A 26,890-nucleotide genomic window follows, 5' to 3' on the forward strand; every position below is an offset into this window, starting at 1 on the left:
TACGTAATGTCCACAAGTATTTATTTAAATTGCGCAACTGTTAACCGTTTTTATGATTTTAGAAATGTTAGGCTAAAAGCTTCAATGTGGGATTTACACTAAAATCGACTCTTTGCTATTCTTAATTATTAGATGTACGACAAAAGCTTTACAATGTGGCTATTAAATTAAATTTCGACTAACTGCTAAGGCCAACAAAAAAAAAACACGTTTGATTTTGTGATTGGGTGCACGTGAACAAAAAGAAAAATTCCTGTGCTGTAAAGAGTTTAATGTAGGCTAATAATAACGAATCTCTATGACAAAGCTCTATGAGCATATGCGAAATGATAAGCTTATTTAAACAAGCTTATTTCAACTGGCTCCAACACCAGTAAGAAACAATCCGACCGAAGTGGAAAAAATTTGCTCAAAGTGTATAATTTGGTTTTTGTTTTGGCTTGTTTGTCTGATGGATGGCAACCAAAATTTAAATGAAAATGATTGGGCGTATGCTTAAGAAGCTTAAATGAATTCATTTGTAAAAAGAACATTTAGAATGCTGAACTGGATGTGCGCTTGCTTAGCAGCCAGTACAGCATTTCATACATTTTGCAGAGGGAAAGTTTTACATAAACACACAAATATTATTCAATTTAGTTTTTCATTTAGCGATTATTTGTTGTAGTTTCAACGAATAAAACTGTATAAACCAAATCACATGTAAAGTAGAAAGCGACTGTTGCCCTCCATTTTCGTCAAACCCGTCAAACGATCAATAGATTCCAGCTACACCACAATAGGCGTGCGTGCGTCCAGCGTTTTGCTATCTGTCAGCGTGGAGGATAGCGAACAAGAGGTATTATTGTTGTTGTGGCTGCTGTTCTCATCCTCATCCATATTGTTGTTGTTATTGCTGCATTCCACAGGTGGGACATGCAGCTGCACTTGCTCGGTGATGGTCTGTCGCTCACTGTCCGCAGACATCGGAGACTCCAGGGGCAGCAACAACAGCCCGCCAGGACGCTCTGGCGTAGGCGTAAGCATCGCATACAGGCAGCTGCTTGAGGTAGATGAGAGTGAGCTGTGTGTGGGAGACGCCGGCAACTCGTGTCTCTTCCGCACTGGTTCTGGCGAATGCAGTTGCGTCACTAGAGTTTCTTCCTCACTGCTGGTAAACTCACATAGTTTTGCTACGGTGCTATGTATGCGTATATGTTGCACGTCCGCCTCATCATCGTCTGACTGTTCATTCATTTGATAGTACAGCTGCAGACTCTCATCCACAATGGGTGCAAAGAGGCGGCGAAATTGTTGCAGCAATGCGGCCTCGCTGTCATCACGCTTCTCTTTCTCTGTCTCTGTTTCGGCCTCGGCTGGTTTAAAACTGAAATCAATTGCATCGTCTACGACCATTCCATGTTGGTCAGCCACACTTATTGAGCAATCTTTAACACTTCGTTGACCTCGTCAGACTTTGCCTTTGGGCGATTTGCATTTCGTGGGCGTCGCATTGCCGGCCAGCCTTTAAAATGCGCATGTAATATGCATAATACATAATTATAAGTATATATAATAATTACAATGCGGGTGCTTAGATACAGACCCGCTGTTTTCCTCCTTGCCGGTTTGTGTTTGAGCTGTAGATACCGTGTTCTTACTAAAAGGCGCTTGGAATGAGGTCGAAGTGATTGTGAAGTAGCCACCAGGCTTGGGCTTTAAATGCCGGTTGTTCATCTGCATATGTACAGTCTTCATGAATTCAATTTGATGTGCAAGCTTTTGCACTTGTTCCTAAAGAAAAAGAAAAAACGGCACACTTTTAGAAAAATCGAACAACATGCTTGGTTTATATTTTACTTTTAACTCCTCATTCTCCTGATACAAGTCTGGTGACTCCTCTGGCACCAGGCCCACTCCATTAAGTGAGAAAGATGCCGTTATGCTGCGCACCTTTGCCTTCTGATCCCATTTGTCGCCCTGACCTTTGACCACGCGCGCTATCTTGGGACCAAACACCAAGGCAATTGTTGTCGTTGTAGACAATTGGGTGCGCACAAAGCCAAGCATATATTTGTAATCTGGTCCAGCATTCGGAAACAGCATAACGCTTTGAAAAGGACAAAAAAATTCATTAATATGCAATATATCAAATGGTAAGCATCAATAGACACATATGTATAGATACATCAACTTACTCTACAAATTATTGCAATCTAACCAAAAGGAACTAAATTTTCAATGAAAAATTCAATTTCAAACTTATGTGAGGCTTCCTGTTCACACACTTTGACATTCTTATAAAAAATGAAAAAGGGTATCATAGAAGTTATAGAAGAAGTCATGGCAGACCCTTTAAAGAGTATATACTCTTGATCAGCAAGACAAGCGGTGTGGAAATGGCCATATTTGCCTGTCCGTCTGTATGAACACCAAGAACTCAGGGGGGGGGGGGTTGGAATCGATTTAAGCCCGTAAGCTGTTAGGTGTATATGAGTGTTTGCTGCGATGTCTTAGTCAAAGTGTATGTATGCACAAAGCTTGCTGTGAAAAACTATAACGCGTGGTTTCGCTTGCGCTTGTTATTTTTAATAATAGGAAGTTAATCCAGCAAACGCTTTTTATGAGCAATCATCGTTATAATGTGAGCAAATGTGCATAGTTTGCTTTCAGCAGTATCATAATTTGGAGGGGCTTGCAATGCAAAGCTGCAGCATAATAGCCATTGCTGAATGCTCCAGAGCGAGAACCACAGCGGAACAAGGAATTTAATTAAATCTGTGGGGTGACGGGGCGGGCGTCCGCATTCAATAGCCCACAAACGTGCCAGATTACTCTGCAAGGTAAGCATGTGTGCGTGTGTGTATGTGTGTGTGTGTGCAGGAATCTTACTGGAATGCAGCCATTGCAATGTTTACAATTGCGATATTGTAAATGGCGTATGAAATCAAGCGTGCCTCGTTGTAGAGACTCTCGGCATTGCGGACATTGTAGCAGACGCGTATACCCCAGGCCAGAAAAAGGACTTCGCCGATGGCCAGACTGTGATCCCACCAGTTATACGAGCACTGCTTAAATTTAAGGTTCTCTCTCTCTTTACATATTTAAAATAATTTATTATTAATTTAATTATCGGATGTTTTATATAAAGTAAAAAGATTTCTTAGACTACTTACCACTTCTGCGAAAGGCGTGGCTGAGATAGTCCACGTACCCAGATAGATCAACATAACTAACAAAATGGGCACCATCCATTGCAAAAGTTGCTGATCGTTCAGTTTTATTTTGTGCGCAGATTTTACCCGATAAGTCAATGAGACCCTGTGTGATGTTCAGGGAAGTTATACTAGTATACAATAAAGTTTTGAAACTGAATCTATTTAGCTTACCGCCAAGTTTTCATTAGCAACGAAGTGTAGGTAATACAAAAGCCCATATGACGCGTCCATTTTGTAGCAATGCACCAACTGGTGTCCAGAAATGGAAATATTGCAACCATCTGGAAAATGAATAAAATTGGAAAACTTAATTCAAATAAAGAAAAAATGGTCCTTTTAAGTTTGTATATAGTAGAACAGTTTTATTTTTTTCTTCAAATAACTATTTTTTAGGTTTCGAGAATTTTAGTTTTATGCGATGTGAAACAGTTTCCGTACTGTTTCTTTTATTGCTAGATTTTGGCTTAGACTTGGGAGGTGTCGCACACTGGTCGCAGTCCTCCATGCCAGGTCTATACTCCTCGATCTGTATAGTCGTCTCGAACAGGTTGTAACGTTGGTGTATTAAGGTTTTCGCCTGCTGAAGAATGAGCTGAGGATCAGCGTTTTGTTCTATGGCCAAGTGAGCAGAGAGTGCAACTTTATTGATGCTCAATGCCCAGATCCGCAAATTATGCACATGCACTACGCCCTCAATGCTGAGAAATGTGTTCTTAACAACCTCATAATCCATATAGTCTGGCGAACCCTCCATGAGAACCTTGAACACATCGACGAGAATGCGAAAGGTTGTCACAAGCACAATCAACCCAAACAGAATAGTGCATATAGCGTCAACGTATGACAAGTCTGGTTTACAGAAAATAATAATTGCAGCCACAAAAACGCCCACACTCTGTATCAAATCACCCATAACATGGATAACGGCGGCTCTTACATTAATATTCTCCTGCGGCATATGACTATGTCCATGGGCATATTGTACAGGCAAAGTTGTTTGCATTAGATCGGATTCGGCTGGCTTAACTGCAGTGTGGGGATCCTCGAAGTTCTGCTTGCTATTGGCGCTCTCAATCTGCAGTGGCTCTGGTTTTCTTCTTCGCAGCTTACTGCGTAAATCGCCAGCCTTATAGAAGGCGTTACCGCTGCCATAGGTAAGTTGCACCGCCATTACGAGATTGAATAGTATGGCCAGAGCGGAGGATATAAGCATTATTTTTGCGTCTACATAATGAACATCCTTCACTAAACGGTCTATTGCCATCCACACCAGTACTCCTGTTAAGACCCAAATGAAATAGACAGAGATCATGGCGCCAATCACCTCGGCCCGGTACCAACCAAAGTTCAAGCGCTGCGTGGCAGGCCTCGAGCTCAGATGCAATGCGAAAAGGGATATGAGAAAGCTAACCAGGTCGGTCAACAAATGAGCTGCATCAGTGGCAATGGCTAGACTATTGGCCAGAATACCACCTACAGCCTCGCAGACCATAAAGACCAGACAGAGCACGCAGGCAACGATAAGCTTGCGTTTCGCCCGTTTATTAATGCCAGAGTCCTTGCGATCGACATGGCAGTGATCTTGATATTGTGTGGTTATGCGTGTGGAACGTCCAATGATTGTCAATGTGCCTTTGCTTTCGCTTCTCTCTACAGTACTCTTTTTCGGTTCTTCCAAATTGGGTTCTATGGTGGGAGATCCACTAAATGGTATCGACTCGGGCTCTGGCTCGATGATGGCAGGTGGATTAGTTGCAGCTTCTGGATTAGTTTGGATTAGTGGATTAGTTTCTGGTTCTGGTGCGGAGACGGTTGATGCGGGTGGTCCTGGCTTAGCATCTATTTCCGGGTTATCCGGTGCTACAATTAATAGACCACTATTGATCCATTTGTGGGATACATTCTCAGTTTTTGGCAGCAGTGACATTGGATTCGCTACCACACCCAAGGAAGCTGGAGCCTCTGCAATTAGGACAGCGGTGTTGATAAAGGTTTCGCTGGATCTAGGTGTGGCTATGGGTGTTATAACAGGGCTCTCTGTCTCCTGGGCTAGCTTCTCAGTTAAACGTTGCAGGATTGGAAATTTGATGGGCAACAAGTGAAAAGACTTTTCATCCTTTTCATTGCTTTTTTGACAGTTGAGTCCACGCTGAAACGAAGGCACTGTTATAATATTTATAACATTGCCCAATTGTGACGCTGGCAACTGTTCTTGCAACACCGCTTGGACAGCCTCTTCAACGTGGGTTAGCTCAGTGCCAGTGGCTACTGTAGCTGCCTGTACAGTCAGCGTTTGTGTGCTGGCCATGTGCGCGGGCTTGTGGCAGAGCTCTTCAAAACTCTTGGGCTTGGAAGCAGCTGCAATGCGTAGATGCTTGAAATGCAGCTCGGATGCGGTTAGCTTCGCTTGCGCCGCACACATTTGGAACTCAAATTTTTTTTCTATGGACTTTTTGTCAGTTTTGCTTAGGGTTGTTGCTTTAAGCTTCTCTGCCCAAGTTTCGTGCTTAGCCGCTGGCTGCTCAGTTAATTTCTTATGTTTCGTAATCCATTTATCGTCCTTTTTCGGCTTTTGAGACATGAGAGGCTCTATGGATGGCTGTGTCCGACCTCTTAGTTGTTCTAGCCATCTTTCATGCTTCGGCTCTGTATGAAAACTAATTTGTTTCTCAACCTTGCTTTCCGGCTCAATGTCGGGTATTTGAACCAGATCGCGCAAAGCCGCCTGCAGGGCTTCGTCGTCTACTTTCTCAATGTCTTCAGTTTCACTGTCATGTGTTTTCTGATTGTAGCTCATCTTATCAATTGTAAGCTCTTTTTTGACACACCTGCACACACACACACACACACACGCACACACACACACACTGACAGAGACACGTACACTCACTTTGATTAGAAAATCAGTGACGTTCATTTGTTTTTCCTTGGTTGCCATAACACATTCGACACGCCCTCTTTTGGCCGCTGTTGGCAGTTCACTAAGCTCTTAACCCATTTATTGTTCTTGGCGTTTTGTTACTATGTTTGCCATTGTTGCTATACGACTTTTATACGCCCACTGGGACTGCCTTTGTCGTTTGGCTAATGTTGACAGCATTCGGTTAAACAATAGCACACAGGCTGTACCTGGAGTTGAGCCACTTTTGTATACCTTGTAATTAATGTGGACTTTCAAAATATAACAACCACCGCTGGTCTGTGACGACTAGGGTCTCCAAATCTTATACTGAAATTTTACTCTTTTTCATAATAATATTGCATAGTAAAGTCTTAATATAAGATCATTATATATGATTATTTTAGAATACGAACAGTATTACTAAAGTTAATTGACATATGACAGATGAGAAACCGTAGCAAACAGATGGTATTAGCTTATATAACCTCACAAGCATTTGCTGAAAGCCGCATTTAAAAAGCTATAAAAAGGAGTTTTATGTTGCAACACAATGTGCACGGGTAATCCACGGGTGCCGGGTGGGTACCGGGTGTGGCTTACATATGGGTCAATTGTAAATGAGACCTTTTGTCACATTAGCCTGCTAGCTTGCTATTGTCTAATGCAGGCCTAATGGGCTTTATGTGTACCGGTTAATGGGTTAAGCAGGTAAAACAACTCACCTCAAGATACATAATGGCGCAGCCAATGAGCGTGATCATCAGAAATATGGGACTGGCTACCTTGAAGACTTTAACGCGACGATGACGGAAGAGATATCCGGCCAGCAGAAAGGTGCCAATTGCGCAGGCAATGGAAATTGTAAGCAAAGATATTCTGCAGAATCAAATTTGAGTTACATGTGTACTTTTTGCACCCACACACACTCACCTGAAGGGCCAGTGATAATTGGCTAGACAGGGCTCTGGGCCTGTGCAAGTCTCACAGCCTGGCGCGCAGGGTAAGCACTTGAAGACATTTGTATAGTAATTGCTTATATTGTCCTGATGCTCTTGCCAGGCAATCTCCATAATGGTGCCATTGAAGCCGTCCGGATGACGCAGCGAATAGTAGCCGTCCTTGCAGAGGCATTGATAAGAGCCTCGCGACCAACTGCTCGATATGCTGCTCAATAATTTACCGCTGCTTATTGTGGCCGCCTCTGCGTTGCTGGGCTGCCGATAATCGCACTGCATACCCAGAGGTATAGAGAGAGAGAGAGAGAGAGAGAGAGTTACAACTAAGTTTTGCATCGCTTGGGCAGTGGACTTACCACCATGGAGTCACGATGGCATTTGTGCGAGCTGTGGAATGCTTGCAAATCCTTTATGGTGTCCACATTGTTGCTGCTGCTGCTAGTGACTGCAACTGGGGAGCGTCGTGTGGTTTGCCTCTGGCGCAGCTGCTGCTGCTGAGTGGCAAAACGGTAGGGCACCGCATCGCACTGATTGACACGCAGCCAGGTGACATCGATATCCACGCTGATGAAGCCCCGCAGTCCATGTCGGCCCACTGGTGGTATGGCAATGCTATAAGATACCAGCCATTTGCTTAAGGCACATGAGAAATATGGATATGTCCACCACCCTTTGTAGTAGTTATTTGGTGGGCTGGGCGCGAATTTAGGCGAGCGTAGCGTGGGCGTGCTGCTCTCATCATCAAACCTGCAACAAAATGTGCCCGCAAGTATATTAAGGTTCGATCGGTTTGCTTGCATTTGTTTCACCCACCAGGGATAGATATTCGCCGGTTTTTTGCCTATCTGCAGTCCCTCCTCCTCGTATCGCTGCGTCTCGCCCAACTTATCATGGCCGCTCTTCACCCACCACACATAGCTCTGCAGTGCTCCGTTTGTCAGATTCAAAGCCAAAATGCGTGCACCATTTATGTATTCATCGCTGAGCAAGCCCTTGGCCAGTGCATCCGACAGACCTAGAAATTAAGTATGGGTTTTAACAAACTTTTATTGCATTTTTTATTAAAAAGACAAGTGACTTTTTCTAGCGCATCCCGCTATCAATATTGAATATATTCGAAGTTATTTATCTGACCGTTTCCATATTTGCGACATTGGTCGAGAACAGGAGCAGGAAAGTAAAGTACAGCTTTTGGAATAGGAGTACACATTTACATATCAAATACGGATGCTCTAGAGTCTAGACCTTGCTGTTAATACAGACGGACATGTCTCAATCGACTATGTTTGTCTTGCTGATCAAGAAAATATGCACTTAAAGGCAGATTGCCACACCTCCTTTTTTATTTTTTATAAAAGTATCAGTCTTTAGAAAAGAAAAATTTGATTTCATGGTGCTTGTAGAGTTTAAGGGTTTCATATGAAACTAAACGATTTCAGATCATTTTTATTAAACTATAATAAGCAACATTTTGTATACAAATTTGAGTACAAGCTATTTAATTTAATGACAGGCGGAAATAAAAGCATGAAATATTAATTTTGAATATTTAATCAAGGCTATCAAGCATCTGTCCTTGTCATTGTTTCACAAAGCGACTGGAATATGTACTTTATTTTTTTTCCTTTTTTTATAACCTTAGTCTTAACAACAATGATTAATATGCGCGGCTTATGCCGCAGCGCAGTGTCCCTTTGTACCCACAACAACAACTGTATGTACGCATGTGTGTGTGAGCTGTCAAAAGTTTATTTTTATACACTTTCACATTTTCACGCAAATGGAAAAAACCATCTTGAGCGTGTGCAATGTTTATGTGACATGGAAGAGGAGACATATTTTTAATCAGCAAGGCAATCTGAGTGGATTTGACCTCGTGTCTTTGTATAAGCAACAATATCTTACAATTAGATAAATAGCTCTAAAAATATTTAAATTAAATTGTACTCTATATATAGCAGCGATCAAGAGTCATCGTTCCATTACATGTGGTGGTGTGAGTTTGTATTGACTTACTGACCAAAGTGTATACAAAAGTTGGCTGCGCCAAATTTAATTTCATGCTTATTTCTGTATATTCTGTGCCTTTGTTTCCAAAGTAAACTTCGTATAAGTAAACTTATTCAAATTCGATTAGAGCAACTTTAAGTACGACATATACGAATATAGATTATGACTGGTTTGCTCAATTTTCATTTGCAAAGCGTTTTACAGCTTGTGCGCATTATATTAATAAATACTACTGTCAGTTGCATTTTATGTTTAGTATGCTTTAAGTTTAGTTTTTTACAGCTGTTGGGAAACATAAAACAAATACGCCATCGCCAGTTGGAACGCACACATATTCGCGCAGCCTCAAAGTAAATGTTGTCAACAAAGTCCTTCGAGTCCTACGCCAAATATCTTTTAGCCATTAATTGTCAACGAATTCTCTGCACCACACACATACATACATCTTTATGTATATATACACATACACGCACAGTTGTATGTATGTCATGTGTGTCATTCATCATCTGCAGTCGTTGCGCTTTTGCTTTCTGTCAGAAAATTTATTGCCCAAATGTTGATGGCTGCGTGCATGTGGCAAGTGTTGTTGATGGCAGTAGTAAACAAGCTTAAACTATCACAAGTGTAGACAATTTGTGCGATTTTTCAGCACTTGGTTTCTTAATAAACATGGCTGCTACTTTGTAAAATTGGCCGTTATGATATATATTTTGGATGGCAACTATTTTGTCAGTATGTATTCATTATGTATATATTTCCTGAGTAGACAAAATGAGTCGATTGAATGTGGGAAATATTTTTTAGAGATTAGAAATGCTAAAGGCACACAATTTGCAGTTTGAGTTTGTTTCTCACAGCAAATCAAAAAATACGATATAAGCTCACAATATTTAAGCTTAGCTTTAAATTCAATCAGCATACAATAGTTAATGGTAACATAAATGGCGCTGCAGCGTAGATGCTCTGTACTATGATAGCTCGTGTTTAGCTTACTGCTTAGATATATATTGTTCGTGAAGGCAGATCAATCAAGCGCAGCTTGGACGCAGTCAACACTTTTACTATAACACCACAATGAATCTGAGGAACAAACAGATTCACATAAACAAGGGACGAGACACAATGGCAGCAGTTACTTGTTCTTACGTAAACGATTGTTTATCGTTTTGAAGCTGTTTCCAGAACGAATCAATGACGAAGAGAAGCATGGAGATGGCGTACATATGTACATATGTAACAACGCAGGACTTTAAATTAAATATTTGCATATGGAGCAGAGTCCAAACGGATGGGTTGGACGTTTGATGCGCCACAAATACGTGCCTGTCGAGCCCAAAGGCTGAAAGACAGCAGGCGACTAACTGTCACGGCAAGCGCCTGAACGCAGACCCAAGTCCCGGGTACAGACAAGGGAAGCGGCAGCCTTGACAACAGACGGAGCTTTCACTGTTCTTGTACATGTATATGCATGTATATATGTATGTGTGCATGTGTGTGGGTGTGTGTGTAGTCAAGGACAACAGACGCACAATGAACTTAACGCAGGCTAACACAAGGGCAATAGCAACAACAAGTTGTAGAGCAGCTGGCTAAGCTGTTGAAGCTCACAAGTTTTCCTTTGTCTGATAACCAGTGCTCGATTTGTGTTTTCGTTCTCTCTCTCTCTCTCTCTCTCTCTATCTCTTTCTATCACAATCTTTCTTTGTAGAGCTTAAAAAGGTGCGACTTGTCAGCAAAAAGTCACATAAAGTGAAAACAAATTTGCGTTCATTGTTGATGCTGCCATTGAGAGACAGGATGTGCGACACAATACTGCACCAGCGCCATAACACTTCCTCCCTCACTATCTGACTCTCTCTTGTAGTCTCAGTGCTTCAAATTTTGTTGTCACGCCTAAATTATTCGGATGAAGCTACTAGCAAATCGAATAAATTTAAGAAATATTAAATATTAAGAAATTATTGAATATACATTTTATTTATATTTTCTGAATATATTTTTAAGGCTTTTAACGCGTATTTAGGCATATAAAATGCGGACCAGTGGAGATGTAAAAAAGGGCCTTTGGGTTTGTTATTTCAGTTTAGTAAATAGGAGTAGTGATATTGATTTTGTTCTGAACGTATGAAACGAAAATTAAGAATTCAGCCAAGTAAAACCATTTTTTTGTAACGTTAATTTCTTAGTAATTTTACCTCCATGTCGTATAATGCCCACTTCTTGTAATATCGAAGCTGCCAAATCTGCCTTTTGTCTAGAGCTCTCAAACCGTTCAGAATTAAGCGGCACTTGAAGCGGTCGAAACAGCGTTGAGATGCACAATGTTCCCAAATTCTCAGTGGCAATGTCGTGAATGGTTACCAGCGATTGCTCAATGGCCAGCTAAAGCGTGGAGGTTGCAATGGAGAGAGAGAGAGAGAGAGAGAGAGAGAGAGAGAGAGAGAGAGAGAGAAATACAATAAACATATTTAAATACAAAACAATGGTGAATGTGCTTACAAACGCATTGAACATAAATTGATACGATTTTTTTACGCTGTTCGAGTTCTTTTGAGAGAAACCTTATAATGTTTTCTTTTTATTTTTTGCATTGACAAAGTTTTTGGTTGAGCTAATGCTGTTTCCCAATCTTGATAGCCACACTACTTACACGATTGACAATGCTGCCATCACCAATGCGTACAATGTCCTTGAATGGATTGCTAGTGGTAACAGATGTGCCCGCTGTTGTAGTTGTGGCTCCTTTTGCGTCAGTTGCTGCTGTAGCTGTTGGTGTTGCAATTGCTGATGGTGTTGCCTTTGCTGTTAAAGTTGTTGCAGCTGTAGATATCGTTGCATTTGCATGCTTAACTGGCAGCAGCAGCAACATTACCCCAAGCCACACCAATTGTTTTCTCGCTCCAGCCACTTGTTGACCACAACTGGCAACTGATGTCGCCGTCTCCGTTACGGCTTGCTCCGCTTGACTCCATCTGCGTATGCCTGGATTGAGCCTGCATTTCATTTTTGTATTGCATTTGCTACTGTTCAGCTGCAAAGAGTGTGAGTAAAGTGCAAAGCCTGTAAATAATGCTCTTTTAAGTATTTAACTATATTCAAACGAGGAAAAGAACAACCGTGAATTTAAGATAACAGCAACCAACTTGTGCATACACTTTGACTAGGGAATCGTAGAAAACACACACAAATACAAACAAAACTTGTGTAGTAGAGCTGCGTCATAATCGTCGCTGGATTGCTGTTCTCTGTATTAAAAATACGAACTTGAACCCTGCGAAGATTGAAACAAATTAAAAACTGGGGGTGGAGGAGGAGATAGAAAAGTCAAAATTCCAAAATGAACTGGATCTACATACCAACTTAGATACTGAGAAATTTATCTGATGATGTCTTGATGTGCATACAGAAAGACAGACGAACGAATACACAGATAAATAATGAAGAGCTTTAAGATACTCCTTTCTGTATTTTATAAAAGGTGTTAACGCCGAATTATCCTCACCATATTTACAAGCAGAGTTCAGTTAAGCCGTAATTGATTTGCCAGCAATATGCTTATTTAATTGGCTTAATGAACTGGTTAATTTGTTCAGGCAAGCTTAGTTACACTTAGTATGGCATTTGATAGGTGTCTAAAGTGTAATTAACACTATGCTGCAGCAGCTCATCGTGGACATGGCTGTTGTAAAGTTGCAAGTTGCACTTAAAGCGGTAATAAGTTCAAGCTAAATTTGTAGTTTGAGTTTAGTTTTAGGCTGCAGCTTTCAAACTGCTAAGACGAGTGCGAGTTATGCGATTATCCCAATAGAGTTTGTACGGAGCACAACTGCATTTAAATCTGTTTAGATGCAAAGACCCATTGATTATGTCTGTGTTTATAGTGATCCGTCTAACCTCTTCTTGTTTAATTTACTTTTCAACCAGGTCAGTACTCTATTAGCTGGGATCGATCTTAATCTAATCTATTTATTGTCCCATCATCTGCCACATTCTTCGTACCTTAAGACTACTTTTACCGATATCTAAATGCTACTTAGCGCTGCTTGATAATCAAACTTTGAACTATGTTCTTTGTAGCCCTACATATATTTTACTATTTCAATTTCCTTTCTAAATTGACGACCAGTCACCACACAAATAAAAAATTTAAACAGCGTATTGCTGTTTTATTTGACTTTGCCGAGCTGCTTTGGCTGGTTATTTTTGACAGCTAGTTACTTTGCATTGTAAAGCGAAGTTCGAGCCACGCCCACTAGGCGTGGCTGCTAACAACCAAGCGTGAGCCACTTGTGCCCAGTTGGATGCAAATTAATCGTCAATGCCATTTCAAAATGCACACCCACACGCCCAGCTAAAGTTATATAACTAACAGACACGTCCGGTGTTTAATTATATGTAAATGTGCGTGTGCATATAAGTCTTATATAATATTAATATCAGCTGTTGTTGCTGTTTGAATTTCGTTGCTGTATTTAATTAGTAAGTACTGAAAGTTGGTTGCTTATGTTTAACAACATGTTAGGTTGTTTATCAAAAAGATTCCATCAGCCGAAAACTAATTTTATCATGATTTGGAAATGATTTACATCAAGGGACAGACAGAAGGTATTTAGAAATTCGACACGTTTGTTCCTTTTATTAAAAATTATGTTTTTTCTATAAAATTGTTTGGTCATGCAAGGCCAATAAAGTTACTCCTCAGCTACGAACAGCTGATTTAGGTTAAGCTCGCACTTTGGCTTTACCAAGCGCTGAAGAAGCTCAAGCGCTCTTTTCTTTGCGCTAGGAATTTTTTGGCCGTGCCTATAACTCTCTCCCTACACTTACATACGATGGTCGAACTCACTAGTTAAACCTTTCCTCTCGCAATCCGGTCGTACCGTCGCTTGACTTATCGCTTCTAATCGCTTTACTTACTAATAATAATTAATACGGCGTGCCTTTAATTATTTGTTAGTAAGAGCACACACTTTACCTTTGATCTTTGAAACAGACACAAAAAGCCGGCCGTGCAGCATACATATATGTACGAAACATTGTAAAAATAACTAAACAAAACACACATTACCTGCAGAAGGCAGTAATAAATATATATATAATAAAGAAAATTCTCGTTATTTTCTAATATATATTCGGCCGTTAAATCGCGACTCGCAACAATGTAGCTACCGACAAGTCCCTAGCTCAACAAAAATCTTAATCATAGTTCTCAAAAATATGGATTTTAGGATATACGGCCATATTTTGAGTGCAATAAATGTAAAAATAATTTCTAATCGCAAGAAAATTATTAAAATATTTCATATTCAAAATTGTGTGTAATAAAATTTAAAAATAATCTATTACTATCCTTTAGAAGGAATGCACAGGCGTCAAATCAACACTTCTTAATATGAAAGTTATGGCAGATTTCGAAACTGGATATTTTAATTATTTTAGCTGCATCGAACTTCAATATTCTATAGCTCCTGTTAAACTCAAGCTTTAGTAAGATAATCTTTGCAATAAGTTGCCTAAGGAATGAGCATAAACTAAATTTCGTAAATGACTGTTGAAAATCATGTGTGGCCTTCTCGTAAAGGGCGTATTTGTGCTTATTCATATATGACTAATTTTACAAGAAATGAATCACTCTACATGGCTCGAAAAAGTTTTTTTAGTTTACATCTTATATGAAATGAGGCTTTTTTTTTCAAAACTATTGCTTATTTTAATTGGCATTGCTTGCCAATATAAGTATCTGAAACCAAGGACAGGAACATTGAGTTAAAGGTTCAAGATAACAGATAAAACAAATTAAGCTTTTATCTCGTTTTCAAATACTGTCAGAGATTCTGTTGCTTAATACAGACAAACGGACAATCAATCTGTAAAATTTGTCTTGCGGATCTTTTCCCTGTTACATATACGCAACATCATTCATTTTATAGCATACTATTGTGCGCTGATATGTAATGCGCTCAGTGAGGCAAAAGCCGACTAATTGACCAAACCACTTACTTTCGTGTAGAATGTTGCAAATGTTGGCGTTTGTTTTATAGATTGTTCAAGAAGTTTACACATGCCATACCAATTTTAAAGTTACAAATAATTTGAAAACTTTATCTTAACAGCATCTTAGCTAACTTTCTAAACTCTTTTGACCTATTTTACTACACTTTTAGCAGGAAATAATGTGAATTTGTCAGGAAATAATTTTATAGCAATGCAGACTTAAAAGCGAAAGCGCTTCCTTCATAATTTCATAAAAACAGTTCTACATTTTCCATCGTTTATTTAGTCATTTCCTTTGATAGCTTGCCAACAGTGCATCACAGCTCAGACATGAGTTTATGCTGCAGACACAAGTATTTTTGAGTTGTTTGCCTTTTTATTTGCCAAGCACATGTCTGTCTATGGTGGACGAGTCTAAAAGTAGTGGCGGGTAAGTATTTGTGCACTTGTGAATTCCATATTTATTTACGTTTACCTAACATTATGTGTGAACGTGACTAGGTTTTAAACTGTGATCTTTACATTTCCTTACTTAAATTTGGGCATTAAATAAATATTATGACCAAATATTACCATAGTTAGTTCAATGCTGAATTAAAATTAAAGTTGACAATCAAATGTTGCAAAATTAGCTTATACTAAGTATATAGATATATTCTTAAGGGATCAGGTAAACGTCTACTTATCGATACCGATATTATAATTCGATTGTGTTCTACTACTACTTTCCAGGCTTGCTGACGATTCCGCCAACTTATCTTATTTCTATAACTTGATCTTGCGTATTCATGTTGGGAAACTGGCACGAGACCATCTCTAATCATTACTGCTATTTCAATAGGACGTGGAGGGCCATCAAGTGCATATTTGAGTTTTTCCTCTTGAGTATAATTAGTGAAAGTGCACACATAGCAAGCTTTAGCTGTTGTTGTTATTTTATAATAGCACTTGATTTGGCTTTTAATTACACCATCTTATATTCAGACTGCAATTGACGTGACGTCAGCCATGTCAACGAGTGCTTCCCTCTCTCTTTATCTTTGCAGTATAAGTTAACGGCAGCTGCGGCTTAGTATGTGTGTGTATATTTTTAATACACTACATGTCCTTTTTCTAAATCACGTTTAACAATTTTAGCTTATTACGTATTTAAAAATGAATGCTTTGGGAACCTATAGATTAAGTGTAAGGCACGCATTGAGAATATCTTAGGGTTATAAACAATTTATAGCCTGGATAAGCGACGCACGTTAATAAAGAAATAAAAAGACAAGTCATAAAAATCAAATCAAATGCATTGCAAAGACAATTGTTGCTTTTGTTATTCTTTTTGTTGTTGTTCCAGGACATTAATGCTTTAATTTTGGTAATATTCCAGTGTGCTTCCGGCTCATAAAGCACATATCAAATTATTATGATCCAAAATCAATGACAAAGAAAACTGTCAAAATCAGCAAAACCTTGTCTTAAACTCAATGGTCTAGCTGGCAAATGTGCGAAATAGAAAACCAAAAATAAAGCACAAATGTGCAAAAGCTGATAAGAACATGCTTAGCTAAAAAGGATGCAGTGCAGCAGCTGTCATAAAGATAGTGCCGCAGCTTTCATAGGTCAAAGAGCCAGAATGACATAGGAGCATCGTAAGGGATGCCATCGCATGTCAGTGTTAGAGCGTCTGCTCAAAGCTTGTTTACTCTAACGCACAAACGAGGAAGTCTTTTAACCCACATTGAAAAAGAATACAACATAAAGGCCTGGCAAAAACGTTATAAGCTTGCTGAAAACTTTGTATACAGTTTGACATTTTTATAAAGAAGGCAAATGGATATCATTGTGCAAATGTATGTAACAGAAAGAAGGAGACATGGGAAACCCTAATAAGTGTATATATTCTTGATCAGAGAAACAAGCCGAGTCGTTATAGACAAGTCTGTCATATCAGCTGTCGAACACAGCTGTTGCAATAGCAAAGCACGTGAGTTTGAACTTGCTAAGTTTTCTGTGAAATTTATAAGTTCATCAAAAATTAACAAATACGCAAAAAAAGAGATATTTTTGGAATGCATCCGAAGAAGTGGGGGTTTTATTTTTTATTATATTATTATATATATATTATTTAATTCTCTTTTAAACGGATATAGTTAGAAAAGCCACTTTTAACCACATTGCGAGATATTTAAGTTTTAAGGACATAACCTGAAATTTTAAAATGAAGATTTGTGTGTAAAATGCAATGTAGCGGTTCAGAAAAACACAAGGAAGTGTTTTTTTTAATATTTTTTTTTTCACAGGACCATACCTGAGACAGAATAAGAAATTCAAATAAAGGCTTTAATGGATGAAATCAAAAAATTGAGCTCGAGCACAATGTGAAAGCATTGTAATTCCAATTTGAAGTATTTTAAAGGCGTGCCATGCCTAGCCTTCGTCTAAAATATCCTATAAAATTATTTAAGCATGTGTTATATCATTTTAACATACTGTTTTTAAAATTCAAAATAAATTGTTTTTTTTTTTTTACCTAAAGGGGCGGAGACACGCCCACAATTATTTCAAATCTAATACCTTAAGGTCACATAAGCCCCATGAACAAAACGGAACTGAAATATTTTGTGTTGAAATTTATTCGTTTTTGTGTTATTAATTTTGGCCTCACAAATTGCTCAGATTTCCCATAGTGCGACGGCCTAGTCAAATTGTATGTATCTAAAAGTTTGTTGCGACAAACTTTGGCGCGCGTTCTTGGTTTTGCTTGTTTTATTAAAGTTTTGTTTACACATTTTTTTTAAAGTTATTTTACCATATAAAAACATTATAGCTATGTATAAAAGCCGAAAAAATATAATGTAGGTATAAGGATATATATATATATAAATGCGCAGCAGCTGCGTTTTATGCTTTACTCTTGTCTGCCAAGCACGAAGCATCGCCTGCATTTATTTGTAATAGGGAACAGGAAGCTTTTTCGACCTTATAAAGAACATACAAATATTCCTAATCCGTAAGACAAACCGAGTGGATTACTCCAAATCATTCCGGAAGAGGAACAAGATCTCAGTAGGACATAAATCAACATTGGTATGTAGATTTTCTTTAAGGGCGACACAAGACTCAGAGGGTATAAAATTTCCAACACGCTTGTTACTGTAATTTCTTTGCTTTGGTCATCTTCTGCTGGTATTTGGACAGACGCTGGACTTTTGACAAAGTGCAGAAACTGCGAGCACAAGAACAACAAAAGACACACTTGAGAGCAAATTTCAAGGGTTCTTTATTGCTTTTATGCACGCTTTGTCATTATTAAGTTTACTTGAGGGTTTTCTTTCTTTTTCAAAACATCTAAAATATGCACAAAGTAAACATTTTTTAAGTCAAAGAGGGCTTTGCGATATTTAAGCTCAATGAACTTCTGAAAACATAAGTTGTGTAAGAAATTCAGAGATCTAAAATTATGTTTTTTAATATATAGATAAAAATTTAACATCGCGTTCAATGGTGCCAACAGCGATTCCGCTAGATTCCGCAACAGCGATTCCGCTAGATTTCTGTGGCACCCCTGATTTGAATTAAAGCTCAACCTGAAACCTGATGCTAAAGTTAAAGAGCAATGGAAAGTGCGGTCGGTTGCATACAAGACACTGAATTAATATAAATAAATATTAATATTAATAATAAAAAAATAAATTTAAAAATAATTTAGAATTAATTTATATTTATTATTTATATATTGGGATTGTTGAATATATGCAACATCTGTTGCAACGATCTGAGTTATTGTTTTATTCATAGTCGAATAAGTTAGAATACATCGCTTTATAATGAAATCTGAGGCCTCTGTGGTGATCACGGAATAAAGTTTTTTGAATCAGCACAGATTAGTCGGAGGGACTCATGCAGTGTATAATGATTATACGCTTATAGTTGTGTAAATATAAAGAGATAAAGGAACACAATTTCGTGAACCCCTAGCAGGAACTAAGAAATTAAAGAATTTAATCATAAATAAATAAGCCTAGCATAATCTGAGATTGAGGAGAGATTGTATAATTATATCAAAAGGATATAAAAATAAATGAAACAGTTCGACAGCTCATTGACAATAAAACAAACAATTCTGAACTTATAGTATCACAATTTTCTGAAGTATTGTTTTTTTTCGATTGTATTTATTTTACATGTCATACAATTAAACTTTATTTTCAAAATATTATTGCGTAAATAATTTAGGCTTACGAGAAATTTAAGAGTTAGTTTAAACATTACTAGACTAAGCCGTAAATACAACTCAAAGCTTTTGACTAAGTGCATTTTGAAGTCGTTTACTTTAGGCCTTACAGCTTGGTGTCCATCAACTGCATAACATGCTTCCTCAACAACTCAATATACTCAATATATCTTAATATTCATTAAAATTGGAAAAACCCACAAACGACTTATAGTTCATTGAACGTTAATGCGACATATATTTCCTAACTAAGCAATTTTCGATAAGCCAAATAATGGCCATATCAGCTGCATACAAATATACATACACTATGTAAATTTCATGCCAGAGAAAACAAAGTCAGAGCATCAACAACTGACAACTTCACTTATTCCGCTTGAGTTGCGATGTGCTGGCCGCAGGCAACTGAGGCAAAAAAAATTGTCAGTCAAAGCAAAAGGCGGCAACTAAATGAAAGCAGCGCTCAGCAGAAGGCAAAGCTAAGTTGGGGCTGTTATATTAGAAAGGCGTTGAAACGTTCTCATTTCCTTTTTTTTGGCGTCAGCTAACACTTAAACCAAATGAGATGTTGCCACAAAACCAAAGTCCAACCAACAAAATCTCATTAAATTAATGCACAGCCTCAGGAGTTGTCCTACTTTTCGCCTATTTTATCTGCGATCCTTAATGCTTACCAAAACTAATTTTTTTGTCCGATTGCCCCTAGATTTGAGATGTTTGATAGGCGGGCCAAGATGCCACCAATCATCAGCTAACGGCGACAGCCAATTTGTACATATATAGTACATTGATAAGGCCAAATAAGCTTCATATGTATTATATGTGTACGTATGGATTTAGCTTATGATACGCATTGCATTCCTATAACCATGATAATGTTGCATTGTTTTTACTTTCGCTGATAAAAAATCGAAAGACGCTATTAGAGAATGTGCCATGAAATTATTGACAATGATAAAGCTTAAGTTCGAAAGTTAAGCAAAGTGTGGGGAATAAGAATTGAACAAACACAAATTTCAGCAAACAATTTTGTACAATTTGTTGACTCACTGCGAATGCTTAACAAACTCGAACAGAAATGATAATCGTTACCAATCAAAATAACTTTGATGTTTAAAAAACTCAAAGGCTCCCATTTATTTATTTGTTGCCTTTAAAAATTCTTTTGTCAACCACAACAAAAGTAGCAAAGGTAGCTAAAAAAATCAGCTTTTAATATATATACATGTGTAAAAAGTGTAAACTCAAAAAAATGTTAGCCATTGTCACTTGTCCACCACAGATTACAAGCTATTTATGTTGATGTTTTTTTATACCTTGTGGGGATATTTTTAGAAAAATGTGCTGTTCATGTCCATAACACACTTTAGCTTTACACGTGAATTGGTTTATTTTTGTACATGTTTTATACACTTTGACATTTTTGTAATAAATGGAAAAGGGTATTATGAAGTTGAGCAAATGTATGTAACAGCCAGAATAAGGCGTGGCAGATCCCACAAAGTATATATATTCTTGATCAGCTCCCAAACTTGGTATGTAGGTCCTTCTATAACCAGGACAAATCGCTTTTATTTTTTTCGTCACCCCTCCCCAGCAAGTAAAAAAAAAGATTACACCCACAATATTAAGAATTTAAGAATATTTGAAAATCTGAAAAAAATTACAAGTACGCTTTATCATGCTTTTGAGCGATGTCAGAACGATCGAATAAATAACTTAGGAATTATTCACATTCTAATTTGCAATATAGAAAGCGGGGTGCGCTTGCTGACGCGCCATACAAACGTCGCTGCCGACATACGCGGCGGCCGAGCGATAACGAGCTCTAACGCGTTGGCTGTTTTGTGTGTATGTGCATTGTGAGTTTTTGGTGCGTGCGTGTGCTTGCTGCAATGGTCTAGTCAAAGTGTATATATAAAAGTGGTTGCGCCCAACTTTAATGCGTCCACTTGTTTTTTGTTGTTGTTGTAGTTTTAGCATTTGGCTAAAACTTGAAACTTTGCATATGGCTCGAATTATTTCAGCATTAATGGGTGCCTAACGTTCAGGCGATTCAGCTGTAAGCAATTTTGCCAACAATAGCTAAGACTATAGACTGTTTTAAGGTTTAAGATATATTATATATATTATATATATATGTATATAAGGTAAATACTGTCTGGATATGTGAGAAAACAATTGTTCAGCCGAACACTGAGAAACTCGGGTTGTCTTCAAATCAAAGGTGACAGACTTAAGTCCTCTAACTTTTTCTATGCAACACTTTGCTAGACTTTTCAAAGCATTTTTCAAAATGAAAGGTCAGTACTGTTTGTATCCTTACAGTGAAATGTCACAAGCAAATAGTACAACTTACATTCCATTTCCTTGTGAAAATTGTAGTATAAAACTCAATTATTAAAATGGGGCTCTTCAGTCTGACTTTAATATTTAACCTGATCACAGTATGACGTTAACATCTATTATGTTAACAGGGAGAAACTTATTTTGTGGTAAATCTACATTGAAATATTTAGGGTCAACCTTATTTTAGGGTCAAATTCTCGATGACAAAACAATAATATATAAAGCCTTTAATGACTACATATTAATATAGAATTTTGTATGATATAATAAGTATAAACTCTCCTATAATAAGTATAATCCCTATGACAACTTTACTTGTAAGTGTGTCCATAATACTGTAGCAACTTAATTTATTTATTTGCTAATGATATGCAATGTAATAATATATGTATAATAATTAATGTAATTAATTTTCCTAATTCTAATAGATAGACTGCAATAATATTATGTTGCTTTCCAATTGATCATTAAGACAAAATAAATATATATAAGTTGATCGCGACCCACTTAGGAATACCACTAAAAATAATAATAATAATAGAAAATACACATACCAAAAAATAATTGCTATAACGAGTTTATTGATTTTAGGACTTGGCCACAACACAAATTTAATGACTGTTCGCGTTAGAGGAATTTAATATCAATTTGTTGCCCCTTAGATTAAAATTTGTATGTGGTGGGTATTACTCTGCCAAGCTTAAAGCGAATAGGACTAGACACTAGTTCATAGCTCTACTTAATTTACCAACCCAGTGCAATATATTTCACCATTTTTTTTTTCGATATGAGTATCCAATCCTATATTTACTACCAAAAGTGTTTTTGGATTGCTATTTTTGATGGTTGGGTATAATTTTGGGGCTGGCCACAATTGACAAGTGTAAAAGCAATCAAAGTGAAGCAGCAGGCAAGCGCCCCAACGATGTCATTAATATTTATCGCTAGAGTCCTAGTTGTCGGCTGACAGCCACGTGGTAATTGTGCAACAATAGCAAGTGCTTCATGCCACAAACAGCCAACCAACGCTTGTAGTACTTAAAGCAATAGCGCGTATACTTATTACGTATACGCTTCTTATAAAAGCAGGTCCATTGTATTGCAGCATGTTATTAACAACGTGTGATATGATTGATGTATGCGTGTACAAAATATCAAGTCAGAAGCTCTATTTCAATTTAAAATGCCAGGGGAGTGCTTGGGGAACACAAAAAAACTCAAATAATTTTTATAGTTCTTTTCAAATTGAAATTTAACAAATTGAGAATTGCATGTGTTGTTTGCTGTATCTAACCGAATTACTAATTAGATTGTTAAATCAAATTGCATAACAGTCCAATAAACGCTAGTCACAATAATCGTAGGAGAAACTTTCTAAGCGAAGTGTTAAGAACGAATATTACAGCATTTTATATTATATATACATATATAATGTTAACATTGGAGGCTATTAATAATAAATACATTACTGTGACAACACTTGAATATATTTCGAAGATCTTTCTTAAACATACTTTTTGATTATAATCGATTATAGATATTGATTAAATTGATTATATGTAAATTGACAGCAAAACTGTCAGTCACAATACCAGCCTCAAAAATGTATCAATACTTTCGTATTGATTATGCCAGGTATTAGCATAAATATGGCGCATGCTGAGCTCCGATCTGCATACTCAGGGTCAGCAAACTACTGAGTTTGAGTTTTTTTTTACTGAAAAAGCATTACTAACTGTTCGACATTGTTGTAGTTCTTATTTTTGTTGTCACAGTCTCAAGTGTAAAATGTGCGTTTGAAAAGGTGAATGAACACAGAGATGGGATGAGGCAAAGAAATATACATGTATATAGAGAGAGAAGGAGGAAGCGCCAGTCGTTCGATACTTATGCAAAATATTTATGCATAAATAAAATGGGCCTTGCCATGAAGTACGAATATGTGGGCGTTGCCAGAGCAATACGCATAGCATCTAAAAATTGGCTTGCAGCTTTAAAGCTACTTAATTTTATTAGGCTTTCGGATCGGCTAAAAGCCAAAAGGGCCAGCTAGTCAAACAATTCACTGCGTGAATAATGTAGCAAGTTCAATTATGTATACTAATTTTGAAAATGAATTTGCTTATATATAGAAAAAAAGCATAGCTGTGAGCGCTAAAATAAGCAGCCTTTCTACATCGTTCATATGAATTGGAACTTACCTCAGTTGTGAGAGAAAAAGATGCCAGCAAACTCAAATCATGTTAACGCCTGAATAAATCGTTGCCTGTGTTTTGCTGTTGTTTCGCTGTCGCTTCTAATATTTTATGTATTATATTTTCAATGCTTGTCTTGTTTCCTTTTTATACAGTTTGACATTTTTATAAAAAAGGGAAGAGGGTATCACGAAGTTGTGCGACCGTATGAAACACCAAGCCAAGCTGAGTCGATTGTGAGACTACAAGAACCAAAAAGGTAGTTTATTTTCAAAAATTGCAAAAAAAAAAAAAAAAAAAAGCCTTAGCAAGTTCTCGAACGACTCACGATGGAATTTATTTCGGAAATATTGAAATTTAAATTTCTTGCTTAACGCCTTCTTCTTGTCAAAGTGTATTAAAAAGTTGGCTGCGTTCAATTTAAATTCTTTCTTGTTATTTCTGTTCACGTGGCATAAAACACATTACTGCGCACACACATAATGTATTTCTTTTTTCATTTGATTTTACTGCTTTGTTTTTTCTCAATTGATTTTATTATCTGCTTTAATTCAAATTGCCTGACAGTGCGCATAAGAAATTTGAATATTAGGTATATAAAGAAGAAATTTATAAGTAGTTAGTGTTCATTGATTGTGCAATACTCAGGCAGTCCACATTTGCTTCTGGTTTAAAGTCTAAGCTACTTTGACTTATAAATAACTATTACGGCTTTTATAAAGCAGAAGCTTATGTGCTTTAGGAACGACATAAATATAAGCTTACTTGTGAGTTTGTGCGTATGTGTGTGAGCTCATAAAGCTAATTGGGGGTTAAACCGAAAGAGCGAGATTTTTCGGGAATTTAATTTTATGTATTGATATCCATTGGTGGCTACTGCTTGGCATTTTATACAACATTTTTACTGAATAAACTTTCATAAATACTCTGCAATGTAATTTTAAGCCATTGTCGGTGCTAAATATTTATTAATAATGTAACCGAGCAGCTTACACATCGCCAATTGCAGTGCATGGCTGATACATTGATACTTTGGACCAACTTTTGCCCATACTAAAACTTTTGATAGTCCCTCTAGTACGGCTCATTGGGTTACCGGTCACCATCGTTGGCGAAACTAATAAGGGGAGATCAAAGCCTGGAACTCTTATATTTGAACGAAGTTATAAGCGTTGATGAATTCGCTGCAGGCTTTATATTGATGAAATCTCAAACAACATAACCAATTGCTAATAGTCGTACTGAAGGGATACTAATGGCCAACTTTGCCAAAAGTGCAACAGTCGTAAAAAAGAGAATCAGCTGGCAATGCCAGATTATTGTTAATTATGCAAAGCAGTGCTTTGAAAGTTCAATGTTGGTGGTGAAAAATGTTTTTTGAATGTTAACTCCTAGTTCAGTAGCTCAACGCAAAGTAAAAATTTTTATGCGTATTTGTTAGGTGTGAGCCTTGACTGTATTTGATTGTATGTAGTTGTCGCAGGACACCTGTTGCCACCCATTAACAAATTGCAAAATGCACAAAAATGTGTATTAGTTGTTTTTGTTGCTTCTGTTTGCTAGCGGACAAAGTTAATTACAATTAATTTGTTGGCATGTGCTCAGCAATTTTCCTCCCGCACAAATTGAACAAAAAGGTACATAGTACGTGACCATGAATACAAAGTAAATGGCTTGGAAAATCGCGTGCGATTCTGTTTGGTGCATTAAAAGTGACATTGAAGTGGGACAGACGTAAATCTGTGAGTTTTCTAAGTCGATTTCGCATGAAGAGGCAGTTGAAAGTAATGAGACCAACAACGGCAATGGGCTCGCAGCAGCGATGTTACAAAAACACGTGAATTTAAAAAATTAAGAAAAAAAACTATTCCGAATTGGTTTTCATTCAGAAAGTAGACTTAGTGCCTGCTCGGTAGCCTTTACGCATTTACGGCCTTTCCTGTATTGTCCGTTTTATTGCTCGAGAGCAAGGCCAACCGCTACAAGAACAACCTGTAAATAATATCTCTCAGATGTTTTGCGCTTGTCTATGCGTGGAGGGAAGCACATACATGTGTACATATGTTTGTGGCTCTATATAGTATATGTATATACATACTATGTATGTGTATATTTTTCTACGTTTTGTAGCAGACGCCCACGCGGCGCCATTTGCGACTCACGGCTTGTTACTCAACAGCGCCAAAAAGCAAAAACGCTGCCATTAAATGCAAAAACGCACTTCGAATTTCATTTGATACACAAAAACGATGCTTAACCTCGCTCATATAGAGATTTCTGCTCATAGGTACCCTGACTGTATATTTTTATTTTGGGAAATTCAATTGTATTTGCTGAACTGTTAATTAAATTTCCACAAAATTGACTGCCAGTGTCGAACCTTCGTTTTTTTTTGACAACAACAACAGCAGCAGCAACAAAAAGTTTCACAATAAGTTGAGTACACAGTCACAGAGTTTAATATTTAAGAGGCAGGCAGAAGCTGCACACACACACACACACACACATACACACCCACACACATGGACTCAGTGAAAATTCTTCACACGTCGCGTTTACACTTGTCCTTTGCTCCGTTCAAGTTTTCATCGCACAACCAACGCATTCGCAACTCCGCCACGAACTGTCCGTGTTATCCTTGCCAGCAGGACTCGCAGCTAAAATGCTATCGCCTTCGTGGGCTGCGTGCCTTCGTTCGTGAGCGCACGTTCGGCGTTCGAACGTATACTTGTTTCCCATCATCGTGGTGTTGTTGTTGTTGTTGTTACTGTTGCTGTTGTCAGCGTTCTTATCAGTTTGATTTGATTTGTTGCAAGCAGCCGCACTAACACAACCTCAGGTCCTCGCACAACATTCCTTAGCTTAGTTCAGGCTATGCTATTCTTTCAAGGATATTTCGACATGTGTGTGTGTGAGTGTGTGACAACGTATTCTCTTCCAAATTCACCACACATGCTCCTGTTGCTGTTTGCCGCTCTCTTTTAGTTATTTGCTGTGCCACATGGCCACAAACACCTGTGGTGTTCGCTAAAAAAGCTTTTTTGCTGGCTCGGTCCACAGCC

General features: G+C 37.8%; 2 protein-coding genes across 2 annotated transcripts; both read right to left on the minus strand.

Annotated features, from left to right (window-relative positions):
- On the minus strand, nt 1–26,435 carry LOC108608209 (probable G-protein coupled receptor CG31760). The gene is given in 14 exon segments (XM_033294726.1): nt 1–1,504; nt 1,586–1,773; nt 1,840–2,089; nt 2,872–3,073; nt 3,149–3,300; nt 3,369–3,478; nt 6,822–6,975; nt 7,030–7,328; nt 7,412–7,802; nt 7,869–8,070; nt 11,261–11,447; nt 11,716–12,096; nt 23,835–24,070; nt 26,343–26,435. Coding segments are annotated over 12 exon segments (3,225 nt in total). The 5' UTR covers nt 12,070–12,096; nt 23,835–24,070; nt 26,343–26,435; the 3' UTR covers nt 1–768.
- On the minus strand, nt 3,544–6,072 carry LOC108608207. The gene has a single exon (XM_017999482.2). The coding sequence runs from the start codon at nt 5,992–5,994 to the stop codon at nt 3,580–3,582; it is 2,415 nt and encodes an 804-aa protein (XP_017854971.2). The 5' UTR covers nt 5,995–6,072; the 3' UTR covers nt 3,544–3,579.
- Nucleotides 26,436–26,890: the final 455 nt, after the last annotated feature.

Source organism: Drosophila busckii, unplaced genomic scaffold, assembly GCF_011750605.1.
Source record: "Drosophila busckii strain San Diego stock center, stock number 13000-0081.31 unplaced genomic scaffold, ASM1175060v1 chrUn_07, whole genome shotgun sequence".
Classification (NCBI taxonomy): domain Eukaryota; kingdom Metazoa; phylum Arthropoda; class Insecta; order Diptera; family Drosophilidae; genus Drosophila; species Drosophila busckii.